At 46.8% G+C, this 19,241-nt stretch overlaps 1 protein-coding gene across 2 annotated transcripts; it reads right to left on the bottom strand.

Annotated features, from left to right (window-relative positions):
• Positions 1–5,152: 5,152 nt before the first annotated feature.
• Positions 5,153–17,972, bottom strand: ENOPH1 (enolase-phosphatase 1). 2 transcript variants are annotated; one of them, XM_028743827.2, is made up of 7 exons: positions 17,759–17,894; positions 12,104–12,242; positions 11,886–11,987; positions 11,089–11,291; positions 9,283–9,415; positions 7,915–8,038; positions 5,153–7,579 (listed from the first exon to the last, which is right to left on the bottom strand). In XM_028743827.2, exons 2-7 carry the CDS (start codon positions 12,116–12,118, stop codon positions 7,440–7,442), a joined length of 717 nt encoding a protein of 238 aa, XP_028599660.2. In that variant the 5' UTR covers positions 12,119–12,242; positions 17,759–17,894; the 3' UTR covers positions 5,153–7,439. The 2 variants fall into 2 exon arrangements, with proteins under 2 accessions (XP_028599660.2, XP_028599659.2); XM_028743826.2 differs by lacking the exon at positions 12,104–12,242 and having other exon boundaries at positions 17,759–17,972.
• Positions 17,973–19,241: the final 1,269 nt, after the last annotated feature.

Here is a 19,241-nt window from a genome sequence, read left to right as displayed (position 1 = left end):
ACACAGCCTATTCTGTGTCATGTTGTGGATGTCGCAAGGAAGAGGCAGCAAAGGGATGTGGGGGCCGCTTTAGGAGGTCTAGTCCCACCCTAAGGGTACCTAGGAAAGGTGGGAGGCAGGAGTCTTCTGAATTCATCGGTGCGGCTGCAATACAGTTCAGAACAAGATTGGCGCCTTTGCTGCTATGGGCCTGGCTGTCCATCAGCTTCCTGTACTCCCTCCCTTAAATGCAAATTTTGAACCGCAGGAAGGGCTCCCAGAAAAGGTAGCTGCCTCCCCTCACTCTCACCCCTAGTGCACCAGGGAATTTGCTCCCAGTCTGTGCCAGTCCCTGCGATCTAGGGAGTTCCTTCATTTCTGGATTTGCTCCTCGGTTGGGAAACATGGAAGCTGCAGCTTCTGGTGCAGGCATCCCTAACCTGCGGCCCTTCAGATGTTTTGGCCTACAACTCCCATGATCCCTAGCTAGCAGGACCAGCGGTCAGGGATGGTGGGAATTGTAGTCCAAAACATCTGGAGGGCCGAAGGTTGGGGGTGCCCGTTCTAGTGTCTGCCTACCTCCATTCCTTGCTTCCACCTTCCCCACCCCCCCCCTACCCAGCCAGTTGCAGCAAGCAGGTCTCTGAAGATGCCACACAGAGGAGGCATGGACCCGGTGCATGCTTGCATGGAAGGAAGACAAGGAGGAGCCACAGCTACTTAGGTCTCTTGCTTCAGATGCAGATTTAACAGGTTACCCCCAAGCTGCAGCCTGCTATTGCGTTACCTCCCTCCTTATTGCGTGGCACGAGTCTTTTAAAAGCGGAAGGGCCTTGCTGGAAGGGGGAAAGCTGGCAAACCTCGAAGCAGCCTAGTCTACTAACTAAAGCATCAGGGCAAAGGGGAGAGGGGACCTCTCATTCTTCTCCTGAAACTCAGGGGTTAGGGTTGCCACCTTTCCCCTAAACGTTAGGGCTTTGGTGGTTTTCAGAACCATGCTGAAATACTGCAGGTGACAATTTGCTGGCTAGGAGGAGGATGAATGAAGTTCACCCACAGACCACCTACATTTTTAAATAAACGCAGCCAACATTCCTTAGTTCTTTTCTCCTGCTGTTGATGGGCATGGGGTTTGGTTCAGGGCTTCCAAGTTAAATGATTGGAAATGAATGCATGGTCAAAACATGGGAGAGTATCCTATGATTGCATTGGACATGGACTATTTTGCTTTAAAAAAAAATCCACCACTATGTAAAGTACACAAACGTCTCAATAGGTAGAAAGGTAGGTTTGGGGGAGGGGCTGTAAGAGGTGAAACCAAGACAAATGAGTTTTATACACGGCATACAGCAACTGAGATGCACACAAATACACATAGCTAAAATAGGCTTCTGTTCAAATGTGTTTTACTGTAAATATTATGTGATGTTGTTTTTTTTAAAAAAAATGTTTTACGTTGTATCATTTTATATTTTGAAATTTTATCGGAAGGAAAAATCCGTTTGTGAAAGGTTTTTCATTTTTGTTTTTCCTGATATGCAACCACTCAAGCTGAAATTCAAGCTTTTTTTGGTGATATATTGTACATTTCTTAAAAGAATTTCTTATGGCACATTTCAGTACAGCTGAGCAATGACTTAATTCCTGTACACTAAAACATGACCACTAAATAAATTTCTTTTATGGAGAGCGTTGAGTATTTATTGCACACGTATGCACACTCAAGAGAGTGTTGGATGGAGCAGGAAAGCAAGTTCTGCAGCTGCATGCATGGAGATGCTAATTTTTTTTTTTTTTACTTCAGGTGAGGAACTTTTTCAGACCAAAGACTGTGTTTCTTTCTGAGATACCACCTAGGGACCATATGCCAGTGGCGGGCAAGGCCAAAGGCAAAACCATAGAGGGATTATAATAGATTGATGTGCTTGGACCTAGGACCCACATACCTACGGGACCGCCTCTCCTGGTATGCCCCTCAGAAGACCTTAAGGTCCACAAATAACAACACTTTGGAGGTCCTGAGCCTCAAGGAGGTTAGATTGGTTTCAACTAGGGCCAGGGCCTTTTCAGTTCTGGCCCCGACTTGGTGGAATGCTCTGTCACAAGAGACTAGGGCCCTGCGGGACTTGACATTTTTCTGCAGGGCCTGCAAGACAGAGCTGTTCTGCCTGGCCTTTGGTTAGGACTCGGTCTGACCATTATATTTCCCTCCCCTTATGGTCTTGATTTATTGGCTATTTTAAAATGAGGCTGCATTTTAAATTGCATTTTAACCTGTATTTTAAATTGCTGCCCCCCTTTCCCCCCTATTATGTTTTTACTGTGATTTTATTAGTGTTAACCGCACTGAGACCGGCTCTGGTCAGGGAGGGCGGGGTATAAATGTTATTGTTGTTATTATCATCAATGTTTCCGTTCATGTGGCATATAGGCAGCTTCAAGGATGAGCGGCAAATGTGCCATCCATGTTCACGATACCTGACATAGTGGAAGAGAACTGCCCCCTGTTCAAAAGAGCTTAAAAGTCTAACATTTAAGAACATAAGAAGAGTCCCGACCAAAGGCCCACTTAATCCAGCATTCGTCCTACTCGTGTTCTACACAACCTCTGTGACTAGCAGTCAGTGGTAGCCTGTCTAATCCACTTCTGGCGCCATCCAAGTTTATGGTCACCACGGCGTCCTGTGGTAGTGAGTTCCATAGTCTTGAAGTGATTCTATTGGGCGAAGAGACTTCAAAGGAGAGGGACATAATTGTACAAGGATCTACTTTTGAAATCCATCATCCTAAACGTACTTCAGTGGAAAAAAATCCTATTGACACGGGGTCACAAGCCCCTCTCTAGCCTTCATCCAAACACGCTTGAGGAGGGCAAGAGGCTGAACTGAGAGGCCATAGGGTAGCCCAGGAAAAGTGGGGTGGCGGTAGCAAAGGAGGATTGCGACCTAGAGGGCGTTCTGGGGGCCAAACTGAAAGGTCTGGAGGGCCACATTTGGCCCCTGGACCTGAGGTTTCCCACCCGTTGTACATCTAGGCAAGAGAGAGACATTATGAGAGTTTAATAATAATAATTGTACTCCGCCTATCTGACTGGGTTGTGCCAGCCACATTCGCACTCAGCAAAAATACTTAGGAGGGTATGAGGGGTGTGGCCTGGAAGGCCTTATTTGGCCCTGCATCTCTTCACCCGTCTTGAATTTATTAGTCCTAACAAAATCTCCACATCAAAAAATGAAATGTGTCTCGTCTCTTGCACAAATTAAAAATACATTCTGTGCATTGGGCCCCAAACAGGATAGAATCTTGTAAACTGTTTGGCATGTCTGCCCATGACTTGTAATTCACTAATACAAAACCAATCACCGAGCAGAAAACACATTTTTGGGGGGTGTTGTACAGAGAAAAGTTTCCATTTCTTCTCTGACCTCCATCTCATCTTTATTTCTATTTCACACAAGCAGCTTCTTCTTCCAACGATTTTTTATTCTGTAACTTCTCTGGAACACACACAGAGAATGAAACTTTGCTGGTTGCAAGAGTTTCATGCTGGTTTAGGTTTTTCTGTGCCAAGCTTTCCACATAACTTTTGTACAGCTCTGATTAATATTTGTGACTTGTTTTGGGGAGATCTTACTTCTCCTTTATCAGAACTGTTCCTTTTGCACGGAACTAGGTTTTTTTGCACAGAACTAGGTGGGACGCGGGTGGCGCTGTGGGTAAAAGCCTCAGCGCCTAGGGCTTGCCGATCGAAAGGTCGGCGGTTCGAATCCCTGCAGCGGGGTGCGCTCCCGTCGTTCGGTCCCAGCGCCTGCCAACCTAGCAGTTCGAAAGCACCCCCGGGTGCAAGTAAATAGGGACCACTTACTAGCGGGAAGGTAAACGGCGTTTCCGTGTGCGGCTCTGGCTCGCCAGAGCAGCGATGTCACGCTGGCCACGTGACCCGGAAGTGTCTCCGGACAGCGCTGGCCCCTGGCCTCTTGAGTGAGATGGGCGCACAACCCTAGAGTCTGTCAAGACTGGCCCGTACGGGCAGGGGGTACCTTTACCTAGGTTTTTCCAGAGCTTCAGCCTATACAGACAGATTTGAATATTTTATAGATCATTCTGCTCCAAGGTGAGATTAAAAATAAAATAGCAAAGTCAAACATTTTTCTTTACTTTTTATGCAGACTAATTTTATGTTTGGATTTTTGTGGTTTTTATATCCTGGACACCATACTTATCTCTAGCAAGATGCATCAAAAACCACAGGAGCCTGTTTCCTGGAACAGCCTTTTCTTGAAGTGAAAGGCCAGCTAGAATTATGTAGTAAACTTTAAATGAAACTTTAAATTAAGAGGCTGCTGGAGGTTAGGTAGGGAGAGTTTAGTTGCAATTAAGATTAATCTTGCATATAACAGCCACTTTCCTGTAGATTTTTCATTCCCCAATATGCATTTCATGTTGTTTTCACTTTGATATTTCTAAGCTCACATCTTTCATAAACTAAACTGGCATGCGCTGGACTTTGATTGATGTATTTAAAATAAAATCCTTCCAAACAAATTAATAGCTTCTCAGGTTCTGTTCATCCTCTTGCCTATTTGGGCCAAATTAAGACTGTGTGGGATGCAGGTGGCGCTGTGGTCTAAACCACAGAGCCTAGGGCTTGCCGATCAGAAGGTCGAATCCCCGTGAGGGGGTGAGCTCCCGTTGCTCGGTCCCTGCTCCTGCCCACCTAGCAGTTCAAAAGCACGTCAAAGGGAAAGTAGATAAACAGGTACCACTCCGGTGGGAAGGTAAACGGCGTTTCCGTGCGCTGCTCTGGTTTGCCAGAAGCGGCTTAGTCATGCTAGCCACATGACCCGGAAGCTGTCTGCGGACAAACCCCGGCTCCCTCGGCCTATAGAGTGAGATGAGCGCCGCAACCCTAGTCTCGTCTGCAACTGGACCTAATGGCCAGGGGTACATTTACCTTTACCTTAAGAACCTGACTACAACTCCCATCATCCCTGATTAGTGGCCATGCTCCTTGGAGCTGATGAGAGCTGAAGTCAAACAATACCTGGAGAGCACCAGGTTCCCTGATCCCTCGTTTAGAGAGTGTCCCCCTTCATTTGTGTGCTTTGAAAGATTACCAGAGGTCAAATTTGCAACAGGTAAGCAACTACCAACATGATACAGGCGCTTGACAAACACTAAAGACAAACCTTTATTTACCACAAGTGCGTGGCCGGAAGTGAAGCCAGTTCAGACAGAGGGGCCATGGCTGCTGGTCTTCCATTTCGGCCACAGATTTGTTTAAAGACAACACATGCATTACAAGTCGACAATCACACGGACATTGAATAGATCTGCAGCAAAAGGGACGCTTCCCATTGCTACTCAAGGAAGAAGCTTTATTGCTCAAATGGATTGCATTGGAAATATTTTGTTTCCCAGCATGCAAAGGTTGTAGTGAGAACTGGGATCCTTACGCAGCAGGGTGGATCACATATTCATGTGCACTGTTTCTAACAGCCCTTTATTCCTGAAGAGGCCGCAGCCTTGTTCTGGGCTTCTGCATAGGGCAGGACTTTTCCCTAGGACAAAGCCTGCCCACCCCCTGGTCCTACAACATAATGTGAATGTAACTTGCTATACTTATGGCCACATCTGCACAATACTATTAAAGCAGTATCATACCCCTTTAACAATCATATGGTGCTACAGTTCCCAGAATTGTTTATCAATCCCCCTTTCCAATAAATTCTGGGAATTGTCGCTCTGTGAGGTGATATGGGTTCTCCTGAAAACTCTCAGCACCATTAACAAACAGCACTTTGATAGTTTTGGGTGGCGATGAGGAGCCACTACCAACTTGTATCACAGTGTTTGAAATTTACAATGAGGATGTGGTCTGTTATATTCTGCATTCTGCCTATCTTAAGACATAAGTGTTCCAGGCCATCAGCCATCTAGGTCCTGGCCAGTCACAGAGCTGCTCAGTACTGGCCAAGACTGCTGCAAAATATGCCTTGAAGACAATTGCCCTGGTTACAGTGCCTTGCAATAGTATTTACTTACAAGCAAGGAAGTAGTTGCTTGTGTGGAAAACGACACTGCTTTCTCTCAGCATTCGCCCTGTCCGGTGTGGATGAAGTTGTATCTCTTCCACGCAGAATGGAAAGGGGAAGGAGCAGCCTGGAAACAGCTGTATGGCAAGGCACAGCTGCACACTGAATTTGAGGCGATACACACTCCTGTCTTGGAGACCCAAAAAAAACCATGCAGACTTTGAAAGGGGTCAGTGGGGTGAAACGTCTGGGGGGGGAAAGATGACATTTTGGGAATTCAACAGCCACAAAATGGTACAAGTAAAGGGAGAAATGACTGGTGTGATTTGTGGCATCGACGTCACAGGTACTGTCCAATTGATTGCAGCTGCAATGCACAAAACGCTCAACCTATCAGTAGCTGAAGAGGAGAGATTGTGTTTGCCCACAGTAAAGGGAAAATACAATCCTTCCCTCCCCCGCCAATCTATACATTAGCTATGCTAACGTTGTACGGATTTCCCAAAACACGCTGGGACAGGGGTGGGCAAAATATCGCACCACCTTGGCACAGAAAGGTTCGCCTGGGAAGGCCTTCAAAAGTGTTTACAGCTTTTGGTCTGCAAGTCAGTTCACGCTGCATCCTCTCAGTACCTTATTTCCTCAGCGGATTAGTTAACACTTAAGCAGAGCAGATAATGCGATCTTTGCATAGCAGGCTACATTCCAGCATGCAAAACTCGGGGCTTTTGTTTCTTTGCTCGCCTAATCTCTCCATCCTTCACTAAGACAAGCAAGATTGGGGCACGTTCCAGCTAGATAAACGCACCAGAGGAGCAGAACCTAGAAGGGGTGTGGCCAGAGGAAGGGGTGTGGCCTGAGGAGAATCCCATGGGCAGGATAGAGGCCTGCATTTGGCCCTGATCCTGATGTTCCCCACCCCTGCTTGTAAACCAAAAACAGCAGAACATAAAAACCTTAAAAGACTTGTTTATTATTTGCAGGAGAGAATGAAGCTAAGGGAATGTGTGTCTGAGGTAAACATGCTGGGCACAACCCACGGCAAGGATCTCCTACACAGGAGCCTCTGGAGATGAACGGCGGCTGCGGGTAAACTTAGGCAGCCCCCTTCGTCTCGAAAAGGCCTTCCATGGACAACATCCTCCTGGTGGCTTGCGTGACTTCCACGTGCAATTCCAAAGCAAGGATGTGGTGACAACCAGGGCTTTGCAGCCGCTGGGTCCAAGGTGTGCCTGCAACACCAGCAGATGTCTCAACCACACCGGGTTCAAATTCCTGTCGCTGGAAGGCCAAGGATCCCAATGCTCTCAATTCCAAAATTCATGTCACCAGCAATAAACTACCGTATTATAGTACAAGGAGGATTTTGGTCAGGCTCCCGTATCATCCTTTCTTTCCTTAACAGAAACGCAGAAATTTGCTTCTTTAAGTGGAGGACGGCAAGAAGAGTTCGTTGAAAGAGGTTATGAGTCTATAATAAGATTTCTCGTCGTCTGTCAGGCCCGCATTGCCCGGCCGGACTACTATCGCCACATGCATGTCGACTTCTTCTGCGGCATCTGCCTCTGAGGGGAAAAGAGCAAGAATAATCCATCAGAAGAGGGTGGATCCAGATACACACAACCATCTTATTACTGCTCATATGCTGGAAGAAGGAAAGATGGATAAACCACTCTGGGAACTATAGCTGTGACAAGCACAGCTCCATAAGAGGAACAGGGACTTTCCTCGCAACTCACAGCGCCCCTTAATAAACTACAGTTCCCAAGATTCTCTGGGGGTAGTCATGACTGTTAAAATCAGTATAATCACGCTTGAAATGGATGCAGTTCACAGTGAACAGCTTCTGGGCAGACTTACAAGAAGGTAAGGATCACAACAACCAAACTTGCTTTCTTACCCCGAGTGACATCCGTCAAGAACAGTATGTTGCTTGTGGAACACCCGATGCTTGCGGCAATCCTCTGGTAACTCTCGCTGTCCACTTTCGGGCCTATTTTGGTGTCAAAGTGGCCATCAAAGAGCTGGAAGATTTAGGAAGGACATTTTGTTTTTAAAGGAGAGGTTTAACGTTTCTCATGCTCTTCTTTCATTTTTGTGTTAGTATCGCTTTTCTGGCTTGTTGGCTCGGTGTCTTCTTTAATGCAATGTTGCTTAGTTTAAGATGTTAAATTAGGCCAGCTTATTCGTACTGTTTTACGTCGTACGGACTGACATTTGCATTCACTGATGTTGTGATTATATAGAATAATTTCTTACGCGTCTAGTACTTATTTCATAAAAATTATACACTGCTCGATTGCAGAAAAACCAGTTACTTCCCCCAGTTTGCAAAATTTAACAGAAGCTAGAGTCCTGGCTAGATTGCGAAGACCCCTCTAGGCCCCGTTTACACAAGGAGCAGAATGTGGGGGTTAAAAACAGCCTGTACCACTTCATGCTGCCCTTTAAAAAAAAAAGTTCTGCTTTAGATTTCAGGATTTTTAAAAATAGTATTTTGCATTTTGATTTCTGCACTGTGCTGATTTTTTTAAAAAAAAATACATTTATTTACATTTTATACATTCTTTTTTATTATTTTTATTTTGACAAAGTAATAATCATAAATAAATAAGAATAAAAATGTGCACCCCACCACCAAGACCATTCCATTGTAACTACCCAATCTCCCAAAATTTCAACACCTCTTGCAATGGTTTGACCCCTTTCCGTTTTAACAGTACAAATTCTACTAACACCCTGATTTTTAATGCAAATCAACCTTGTGTTCTTCAGTAAAATCACAGGACACCCAGATATTTCCAAAACTCTCAATGCAATAAAATTAAAATGCACAGCAGAGCGAAGCGTTCTAGTTCAGCCTGCTCCCCACTGTGCTTGTATTCCGCTTGCAAGTAAATTTCATTTTTTTCACTAAATAAAGGAGCATGGAAGGAGGAGGAGATGGGAATTCCTTGATCTGCAGTGCGAAGTGGAACATTCCAGTCTGCCGCTTAATTCCTTCACTGCATGTCTTCTCTGCTTTTGCCCATCTTATTGTCTCAAGGACACAGAATCACAGCATTGGAAGGGACCCTTTAGTTCAACCCCCGGTAAGGCAAGCTGTCTCCAGAACATAACCATCAAGGTTACTTGATGGCTTTATCCTCCATCTTGTGAACGCAAACAGACACTCTGCACCTGAGAGAAGTTGGAAGTGAGACCGTTTTAGGGCGGAAGAAGCTGGAAAGACAAAGAAAGGAGACAAACCTTTCAGCGTAGTGCCTACCTCGCAAATATCGCCTTCCGTAGAGTTCCCAAAAAAGAGCTTTTGCGCCTCAACACTCCCGGAGGAATAGATGTAAACTTTCATCCCTGCTTCTCTCCATTTCCTGACTGCTGGAACCACATCATCAAAGAACCTGTAATGGACGGGGAATAGCAATGCATGAGGCGGCAAAATATCTTGAAGAGACAACAGAAGTGCTTGCCTTATTTGTGTGCAGAATTTGCTGGACAGACACATTCCACAAATGCGCAAGAAGACCTGATGCACCTTAGAATTACAGGAACAAAAATGTTCCGATAATAAACGGTCTCCCTCGGGAGGTGGTGGACTCTACTTCCATGCAGGTTTTTAAGCAGAGCTTGGAGGGCCACCTGTCAGGGATGCTTTAGCTGAGATTTCTGGGTTGGACCACATAACCCTCATGGTCCCTTCCAACTCTACAGTTCTATGGTTCTAGGATTCTATGTGTGTCTCTAAATTATGAAGAGATGTATACAGACACCCATCCCAACACTGGATGATAACAACAACAAGAAGAAGAATCCCATCCTAAAGTATGTTGCTGAAACGAAGAGATCAGGGGTGGGAGAAGGACCAGGAATGGATGTGTGTCCATTCAGTCTTGATACTCAAGATATTCCACTCAGAAACACATCATTGCTTGTTTTAACTCGCTCGTGGGAATAACTCAGAGGCTGTGAAAGAAGGAAGGTTAACAACAGGAAGAATTAGAGGAACCATCAGAAATGACTATGAAAATAATAATAATAATAATAATAATAATAATTATTTATATCCCGCCCTCCCCAGCCGAAGCCGGGCTCAGGGCGGCTAACAACAATCAAATAATCCCACATTCTAAAAACATTCCATTATAAAATTAATTAAAATCAAATTGATGGCAACCGTTAAGCAAAATTCTGTGCAGATTGCCAGAGGAGGGAGTCAAGCTGCGCCCTGACCAAAGGCCTGGTGGAACAGCTCTGTCTTGCAGGCCCTGTGGAAAGATGTCAGTTCCCGCAGGGCCCAGGTCTCTTGTGACAGAGCATTCCACCAGATCGGGGCCACGGCCGAGAAAGCCCTGGCTCTAGTTGAGGCCAGCCTAACCTCTCTGTGGCCTGGGACCTTCAGGGTGTTTTTATTTGCAGACCGTAGGTTCCTCTGTGGGACATACCAGGAGAGGCGGTCCCGTAGGTACGAGGGTCCTAGGCCGTATAGGGCTTTAAAGGTTAAAACCAGCACCTTAAACCTGATCCTGTACTCCACCAGGAGCCAGTGCAGCTGGTATAGTACCAGATGAATGTGATCTCGCAGCGAAGACCCCATAAGGAGTCTCGCAGTAAAAGCAGTATAAGAAAGAAAAGCAGTATAAGATGATCAGAACCCTCCAAACTTGAAGCATGGGAAGTCCTATTAAAAAATTATAATCTGGCAGAATATTTGGATTATTTGATATGCATTTGTACAATTTGGAATATTTAATGTGATTTGATTGGATTGTTAAAGTGGGAAATTTAATAAAAATGAATTTTTTTAAAAAAGATATTCCACTCAGTTCTGATACCCCTAAACTCAGAATTAAGTCATTCTAAGGATCTGCGTTTTGCACCTGGCCTCAGCAAAAAAAACAACCCCAAACAAACAGGAAGTTGAATCTGCAAGCCTGAAGTCTGCCCAGTGCTAGGGTCAAAGCCCCATGTTTTCTGCTTTCATGTGCAGATCCCCTCTAAATGTGTGTTTGGAGGGCGGGAGCAATGGGGCAATAAAGCACACTGGCCGCTTGTGTCATAAACGCTAGACACTCACTCTCCCTTCAGTCGGCCGTTTTCGTACGCTGCCCTCCATATGTGGCCTTGGAGCTGCTTTAAGGCGGTTGTCTTCCTGTCTAAAGACATCTGCCAGTGGACGTTGTCTATGACGGCCTGGATGATGCGCTCCACCTCTTCCTCTCCATCCCTGGTCTCCAGCGGGATGGGCACCACTCCATCCATGTGGGCATCTTCTTCAGCCTTTGGGAAACGATGAGAAAATGTTATCAGCAGTGATGGGGACTCCTACTTCAAAGAGCCCAGCTGGGTCAGATTCAGGGTCCATCTTCTCCAGCATCCTGCTTGCTGCAGTAACAGCCAGAGGTCCTTTCCTGCTACCGATGTGCCGCGATTAACATAGGTACTCGTGACTTTGTCCTAGACCTGGTGTCCTGACTGCAGCAAGAGAAGACTAGAATACTTGTATACCCGAAGGAGCATCTCCACCCCCATCGCTCAGCCCAGACACTGAGGTCCACCTCCAAAGGCCTTCTGGCGGTTTCCTCATTGCAAGACCTGAAGCTACAGGGAACCAGGCAGAGGGCCTTCTCGGTGGTGGCGCCTGCCCTGTGGAACATCCTCCCATCAGATGTCAAGGAAATAAAGGACGACATAACTTTTAGAAGACATCTGAATGCAGTCTTGTTTTAATGGTTGATGTTTTATTGCATTTCTAATATTTTGTTGGGAGCCGCCCAGCGTGTCTGGGGAAACCCAGTCAGATGGGCGGCATATAAATAATAAAATCATTGTTATTAGAAGAAGAAGAAAAGGAAGGGATGGCAAACACTTTACCTGTTTTCTCAGAAGGCCGACGTCTTCTTGGCACTCCTCTTCCTCCCAGTGTGCACGAAGGTACTCTCGGATGTTGTCTTTGATGTAGGAAAACAGAGTATCCTGGCGAGACAAAAAGCGAAATGAACACGAGGCAGAAATGTATTCCCACCCCTTGCCTGTGGAAAATTTTCCATTTTTAGAGTGACCTCAGCCCTACTCATGTGTTGTTAGCTCACATAGGGCATCGACATGCGGAGCAGCGGTAGTCAACGTAGTGCCCTCCATCTGTGGCTGGACTCCAGCTCCTGTGGTGATGGATGATGGGAGTTGTAGTCCAACGACAGCTGGAGACCCCAAGGGTGGGAGAACACTATTCTAAGGGGAAATGGGGATTAGGCCTGAATGTCATTCTTGCAATACAGTGGTACCCTGGTTTACGAACTTAATCCGTTCCGGAAATCCGTTCTTAAACCAAAGCCATTCTTAAACTGAGGCGCGCTTTCCCTAATGAGGCCTCCTGCCGCGGGTGCCCTTCCACTGTTCGGCTTCTGTTCGTAGTCCGAGGTAAAGTTCGCTAACCGGAACACTATTTCTGGTTTTGCAGAGTTTGTATACCGAATAGTTCTTAAACCGGGCTGTTCTTAAACCGAGGTACCACCGTAGAAAGTTATGAGCAGGCGATGCCCCGCTGCAATTCAACTGATATTCTTAACATTTGAAAACGACAAAGCACATTTGCTTCCCGTGCTCTTCCTTGCCCTGTTAGTTCCAATTCCTGGTATTACAGAAGGGCATGTGAGTGCAAAGCCTTCAGCCTGCAACTGTTCAAGTGTGCCTTTTGGTTTAAATGCATCGTTCGATGGAGAATTAGCCAAGAGCAGTAGCGGATGGGGGTGCTGGGGCAGCCCTCACTTGACCTCCTGACAGCAGAGGCCCTGCTGCTTCCGGGGAAGGAGAGGGGCAAAGTGGTGGGAAGACAGGCGCGGTGAAAATGCAATGGCAGGAGCACTGGATTGGTGCTGGCAGTGCATTTGCACCATGCTGACCCCTGTGGCGATCACAAAGGATCCCCGAATGTTTCACCATCTATTGATCCCTGTGCCACCACTTTCTTTCTTGCTGCCACCACCCAGGCCCTACCTGGTACAATACTGAGTCCAGTCAGGGTTAAACTGGAATATAAACTTCCGTTTATTTATTGCAGTTTAACAAGCGTGTGGTTTCATAAACGGTATCGGTCAATTACAATCATGGGGTGCCTATCCAGACCTATAACTTCCGCTACTTGCTCTCACTCACTAAACCACCTCTCAGATATTTACTTGTCTTTCTAGCTCCTAAGTGTTCCTGACTCAGCTTATTTTGCTACCCTAACTCAACCTAACTACAGACTCTATCCCAATTCACTCCCACTCCAACCACCCACCCAACTCCCAACGAACTCCTCCCTTCGCCCCTCCCAGAGCTGGTTTTATAGTCCCTCTGACTCCACCCCCTGGGTTCTGATTGGGTAACCTGTTTAACTATTTCACCTCCAGCACTCTCATATGTTAACGTCAACCCCCCCCCCCTTCTCTGCAACCAGCAGTGACTCAGCTGTCAGGAAGCCAGGGGAGCACCACTGCCGCCTCCACTCCTTCTACTATTGGTCAAGAGTGAAATGCAGGGAAGTGTAGCTCTGAGACACTTTTCAGAACAGGAATAATGGCAACATCTGCTAGATCACCTGGCTAACTGGCAGGCCCTCCTTCCTCTGGCAATAATGAGGTTTCAAGTTTGCTTACGATGCATAAGCACAGAGAATTAAAAAGGATAAGCAGAGGCTAGATACATCTTTCCTTTTATTTGATGGGGGTACAGCTTCACACAAGCAGTGGTAACGTTTCTTTGCAAGGTTGTTTTGCATTTCTAATTAAAGCTGCAGATGGATGAACCTTTTTTGTGTGAAACTCAGTACGTTTCACAAGTTGACGCTATGCAGTAAAGGTAAAGGTACCCCTGCCCGTACGGGCCAGTCTTGCCAGACTCTAGGGTTGTGCGCTCATCTCACTCTATAGGCCGGGAGCCAGCGCTGTCCAAAAACACTTCCGGGTCACGTGGCCAGCGTGACAAGCTGCATCTGGCGAGCCAGCGCAGCACACGGAACGCCGTTTACCTTCCCGCTGGTAAGCGGTCCCTATTTATCTACTTGCACCCGAAGGTGCTTTCGAACTGCTAGGTTGGCAGGCGCTGGGACCGAACGACGGGAGCGCACCCCGCCTCGGGGATTCGAACCGCTGACCTTTCGATCGGCAAGTCCTAGGCGCTGGGGCTTTAACCCACAGCGCCACCCGTGTCCCTAGATGCTATGCAGTCGGAAGCAAAAACCGCTGAGCTCAATGGAGCTTGTTTCCAGGAAACATTGTACAGGATTGCAGACATGCTGGTCCTAATCAACCGGGTATTGAGTTACGTACTGTTGCTCTTGGGATGCTTGTATGCATATTTAAATAATGCGTCAATACAGATGCCTGAATTTCGGGATATTTCTTGGGAGTGTTGGGATGGAAGCTCCAATAGGACAGCTGGAGATGAGGTGTTATAGCTGCTATTACTGAGTATCAGGATAAGTGCCAGTTTAAGGAACCTCTAGACTGGGCACAGCCAATTAAACAGAGAACAAAAAGTCTGATTTGCAGTTCATGTCCAGGGGCAATGGACCTGCTAATTGACAAATGATGCAGCCTTCAAGTCAGGTAGGAAATCAAGTTCAAGGTTGGCTGCTCATGCTGCAAAAATCAACTTGGAGAGAAAAAAAGTATTCTCAAAAGAGACTCCTAGTCCCTCAAAATTCTAAGGTTACTTTGAGAATAAAAAAGGCCAATTTGGTTCAAACGGATAAACTCTTTGTTTAATAAGCTTTCCTGGGCAATGGGCCTCTTTCCCCCTCAAAAAGCTCCTCTTAACGCCTATTCACATACTCCCAGACCAGGTTTTGCTAGAGCAGGGTTTTCCAAACTTGGGTCCCCAGCTGCTGGACTACAACTCCCATCATTCCTGACCGCTGGCTCTGCCAGCTAGGGATGATGGGAGTTGTAGTCCAACAACAGCTGGCGACCCAAGTTTGAGAAACCCAGGGCTAGAGGACAGAAGTAACGGGAAACATAGCAGTCATTATACAGTGGTGCCTCGCAAGACGAAATTAATCCGTTCCGCGAGTATCTTCGTCTTGCGGTTTTTTCGTCTTGCGAAGCATGGCTATTAGCGGCTTAGCGGCTATTAACGGCTTAGCGGCTTTAAGAAAAAGGAAACAAACTCACAAGAACTCGCAAGACGTTTCGTCTTGCGAAGCAAGCCGATAGGGAAATTCGTCTTGCGGAACGACTCAAAAAACGGAAAACCCTTTCGTCTAGCGAGTTTTTCGTCTTGCGAGGCATTCGTCTTGCGGGGCACCACTGTATTAGCAAAGCGGGGGATTCATTTGAGGTGGCGTTCCAGGTAATGAAGTCAATAGGAGGGACCAGAAAGCATCAGGCGAACTTCTGAATGTCAGAAAGAACATTTCTGGCACAACAATAATAGTTCTCTCTTTCTCTGTGTGTATATGTGTTAAGGCAAAATAGAGCGTCAGTAGGAAGCCTACTGTGTAACTGTGACCTAATTTCCTTTGTATTTGAGGTGACAGCTCTCAGCTCACTCACGTTTATATAGCAGGAGTGTGAGCAGAAGAAATAGAAGCCCTAAATTCTTAAGATTATGAAGTGTTTGTTCTACTTTAAAAAAAGAAAAAGAAAAGGCAAGGGTATACAGGGCCTTTAGTCCTTTTGGGTATTTATTAAAAATTTTAACAACATAGAAGACCAGTCCCAAATGTCTTCACTTAGGAATTACAGGCCTTATACAATATCCATCTTGGTCCACATAGTCCAGTTCAGTGGTACCTTGGTTCTCAAATTTAATCCATTCCAGAAGTCCGTTCCAAAACCAAAGCATTCCAAAACCAAGGCACGCTTTCCCATAGAAAGTAATGCAAAATGGATTAATCCGTTCCAGACTTTTAAAAACAACCCCTAAAACAGCAATTGAACATGAATTTTACTCTCTAACGAGACCATTGATCCATAAAATGAAAGCAATAACCAATGTACTGCAGTCACACAATCAATCAATCAGTAGCTGAACTGGGTTCCACACAGTCACAAAAACAAAACAAAAAGAGCCGCAAAAGCAAAAACGCAAAATAAATAGTAAGAACAGACAGACCTCAGCATAACACTCAAAATGGAAGTATGGCACTCAAAACAAAAGTGTGCCACTCAAATCGGGAAGTGTAACACTCAGAACAGAGAACGTTTGGCATCTGAAAAAAGTTCGCAAGCTAGAACACTTACTTTGGGTTTGCAGTGCTTGGGTTCCAAGTTGTTTGAGTACCAAGGAGTTTGAGAACCAAGGTACCACTGTAATGTCCACACTGGTGGGTAATTGGCTCTTCAGAGTTTCAGGCATAGGAAATTCCCAGCCCTACTCAGTGAAGCCAGGGATTGAATTCGAGACCTTCTGCATGCATGCAAAACAGGTGCTTTACCACTGACATTTCCCCGGTTACATTTAAGGGCAGTAGTATAGTGAACACCGCCCTGAAAGAGAACCCTGTGTCATCTTAAACTGAACAGATGTAGAATCACCTTTTGTGGATTTATAACCCTCTGCAGGTGTGTTAAGCGTTATTCTCTGCTGGCAAATTTATAAACATGGGTAAAGAAAAATGATGCAAACTGCAGAGGCCAGAAATTCAAAGCAACACAGGAAGCTCATATACTGTATTTACATTTCATGGCCTTTTGCCCCTTCTGTTTAATAAATCTCTGGATGTGTCTGTGTACATGTGTGTGCATATTACATATCTGACAACAGGCAGTAGTGCTTGATGCAATTAAATAAGGTCCCCGCTACAAAAGCACATGCAACAATACTATTTATGTGTATGCCACCATATGCATGTGCGGTGTTGTACAAAATTCAAGAAGGCAGATACCCTGCCCTGAGGCCTTTTTCTGGCCCACGTAGGACCAGTCTGGATAGTTGGCCTTGGTGAAGATTTGACATTTTCTCCCCACAAACGTAAAAAATCTATTTTTTTACGGCAAAAAAATATTGGCTTACAATTTAAACACATCCTCTCGACTAAATTGTGGGTGGTTATTACCCTAACAGATCACTGGGAATGGAGCTGAGAATGGTATTTATTATAACCGAGAGATGCGCACATGAAAAGGATTTTTTTTTTAAAGTACACAGTGGTAAAAGTACTTACATTTAATTCCACATTCTCTCAAGATTAAGTCACAAAGTAGTGAAATCTTTTCCCGAAATAGCACTGGATAAGCTCCCCATCATTCTAGACCAAAAACTGTCTTACAGATAAAACAGCACAATTGCAGCAGAGGGGGTGGGGAGTGCCTGTTTTTACCACGTGTTTTTGCGATGCCCCCCCCAGGTCAACAAATCCATAGACCCTATCGGTAGCTTTTCACAGACCAAGAGAACAAAACCCAGCATTCTGCTACTGTCAACTTTCTTAAAAGGTTGCTTTGTATCTTTCTCCATGCCTCCAGGTTTCCCTAAACGCAGATGCTAAACGTTATGTGATTACAGAGGGAAACTGCCATACCCGTGCCAAGAAAAGCGAATGTGTGGAGGCGCACAGATCGCGAATGTGCCCCAGCGTTTGTTTACTCGGAAGGGGAAAGCGGCCTCACCTGCGCCCAAGGGAGTTGGGGGGAGCGCAGGATGCGGCTTCCGACGGCCCGATCCAAACCCCCTCCCCCCCCCCCCCAAAAACCAGTGTCAGATGCGCACCCGACGGCGGGGCCTTTCTGCTCCCTCTGCCTCCACCCACCCCAAATCTTCACCTTGACAAACGCGATGGGTGTCGTCGTGCCTTCGATGTCCAGGAGGAGCACGCTGACTTCTGCGGGGACGGCGAAGCCCACCATGTCCACCGCGGGGGCCCCCGAGCCGAGGGGGTGAGGCTGCTGGCTGCGCGCACGGCAGCGCGCAAGACTCCGATCCAAGAACACAAGCGCGCACGGAACCTCCCCGGAAAGCGGCTTCACTGGGACGCGGCGTCGGAGGGGAAACGTCGGGAGGAGCCGCGGGGAACTGGCGAGAGAGAGAGAGGAGGGGATCGGGCGCACCACGTGGCTGGAAGCGGAGTCGCCGCTGCATCCGGATCGCGGGAGCCCGATTGGCTGCCGCGAATGGACGGGGAGGCGGAGTGGCCGTAATGCGGTGCGCAGGAGGAGGAGGAGGCGGCTGGAAGCGGCTGGGCGCATTCGCCGTGCGCTCTGCTGCGCGCACCGTCCAGGGCGCGCGCGCGCTCCTCTGCTCCGCGGGGCTTGCTCGCGGGGAAGAGCGCGCACATCGCCGCGGAGCAAGACCCCCGATGTCGCTAGTGGGGGGGGGGGGATTCCTCTCGTGCAAGCGCGCGGGGCTAAGGTGCAAACCGTGCGCCTTCCGAGGGAGCGCCTGAAATGCGCGGCGCGTTTTTGGAAAGCCGTTAAAAGGATCGGCATAGAAATTCAACCAAGGGGAAGCGAGGAAGTCACTTAACAATGTTAATAAGTGTAATTTCAATAAGGTTATGATTTATGTTGGTTTATAATTTTGTGAAAATTAATTTTAAAAAATTGGGGGGGGGGAATGAAATGCGCGGGGCGTCACCATCATCATATCCATATTAACAATTGGTAATAAGTCAGGCCTCGGGCTGCATAACGCGTGCGGCCATCCCCATTTCCGTAACCCAAAGTAGTTACGGATTTAATAGGCGTGCGCCCAAACTACCGTGTTGTGTAATAAAAGCTGAGCGGCCATTTTCCCCGCTGCGTAGAGCGAGTGGCTGGGGAGGAGGCATCTTGTCTGCAATATAGGAGCAGCATCTCCCTGCAGGTTTATCGGCAGGACAAGCCGTGCGGGGACCTTGCAGGCTGCATCCCTTGGTACCATTGGAATATTAGCTGGCACGCGCCCCCAGTTGCCCTACCGCTTTGAAGCAAGAGGCTTCGTTTGCCCAAGAAACGCTTGGGATTCTTTATTTTGGGCACTGATGGTGGATTCAAAAGGTATGCTCAGCATTAGGGTCCTGTCCTGCTGTGGGCAGCCCAAGTTATTAGTGTGCATCGTTAACTGACAATGCCTTTGGAACGCGACTAGAAGTGAATTGTTATTGAATTCTGGTATTTTGGTTTCTTGACTTGTTTCTACTCATTTCTCTTATTTCCTGATTAAAGTCATTGGTGACTTGGTGCATCGGGACAAGCAGGGCTTAGCTCTACCCAGTGAAACATCAAGCTGGTCTTTTAAAAAGTTTCCTCCAAAATCTCAAACCCATGC

This window comes from Podarcis muralis, chromosome 9 (genome assembly GCF_964188315.1).
Source record: "Podarcis muralis chromosome 9, rPodMur119.hap1.1, whole genome shotgun sequence".
Classification (NCBI taxonomy): Eukaryota; Metazoa; Chordata; class Lepidosauria; order Squamata; family Lacertidae; genus Podarcis; species Podarcis muralis.
The sequence above is the reverse complement of the archived record's forward strand: the minus strand, read 5'-3'. Positions and strand labels throughout refer to the sequence as shown.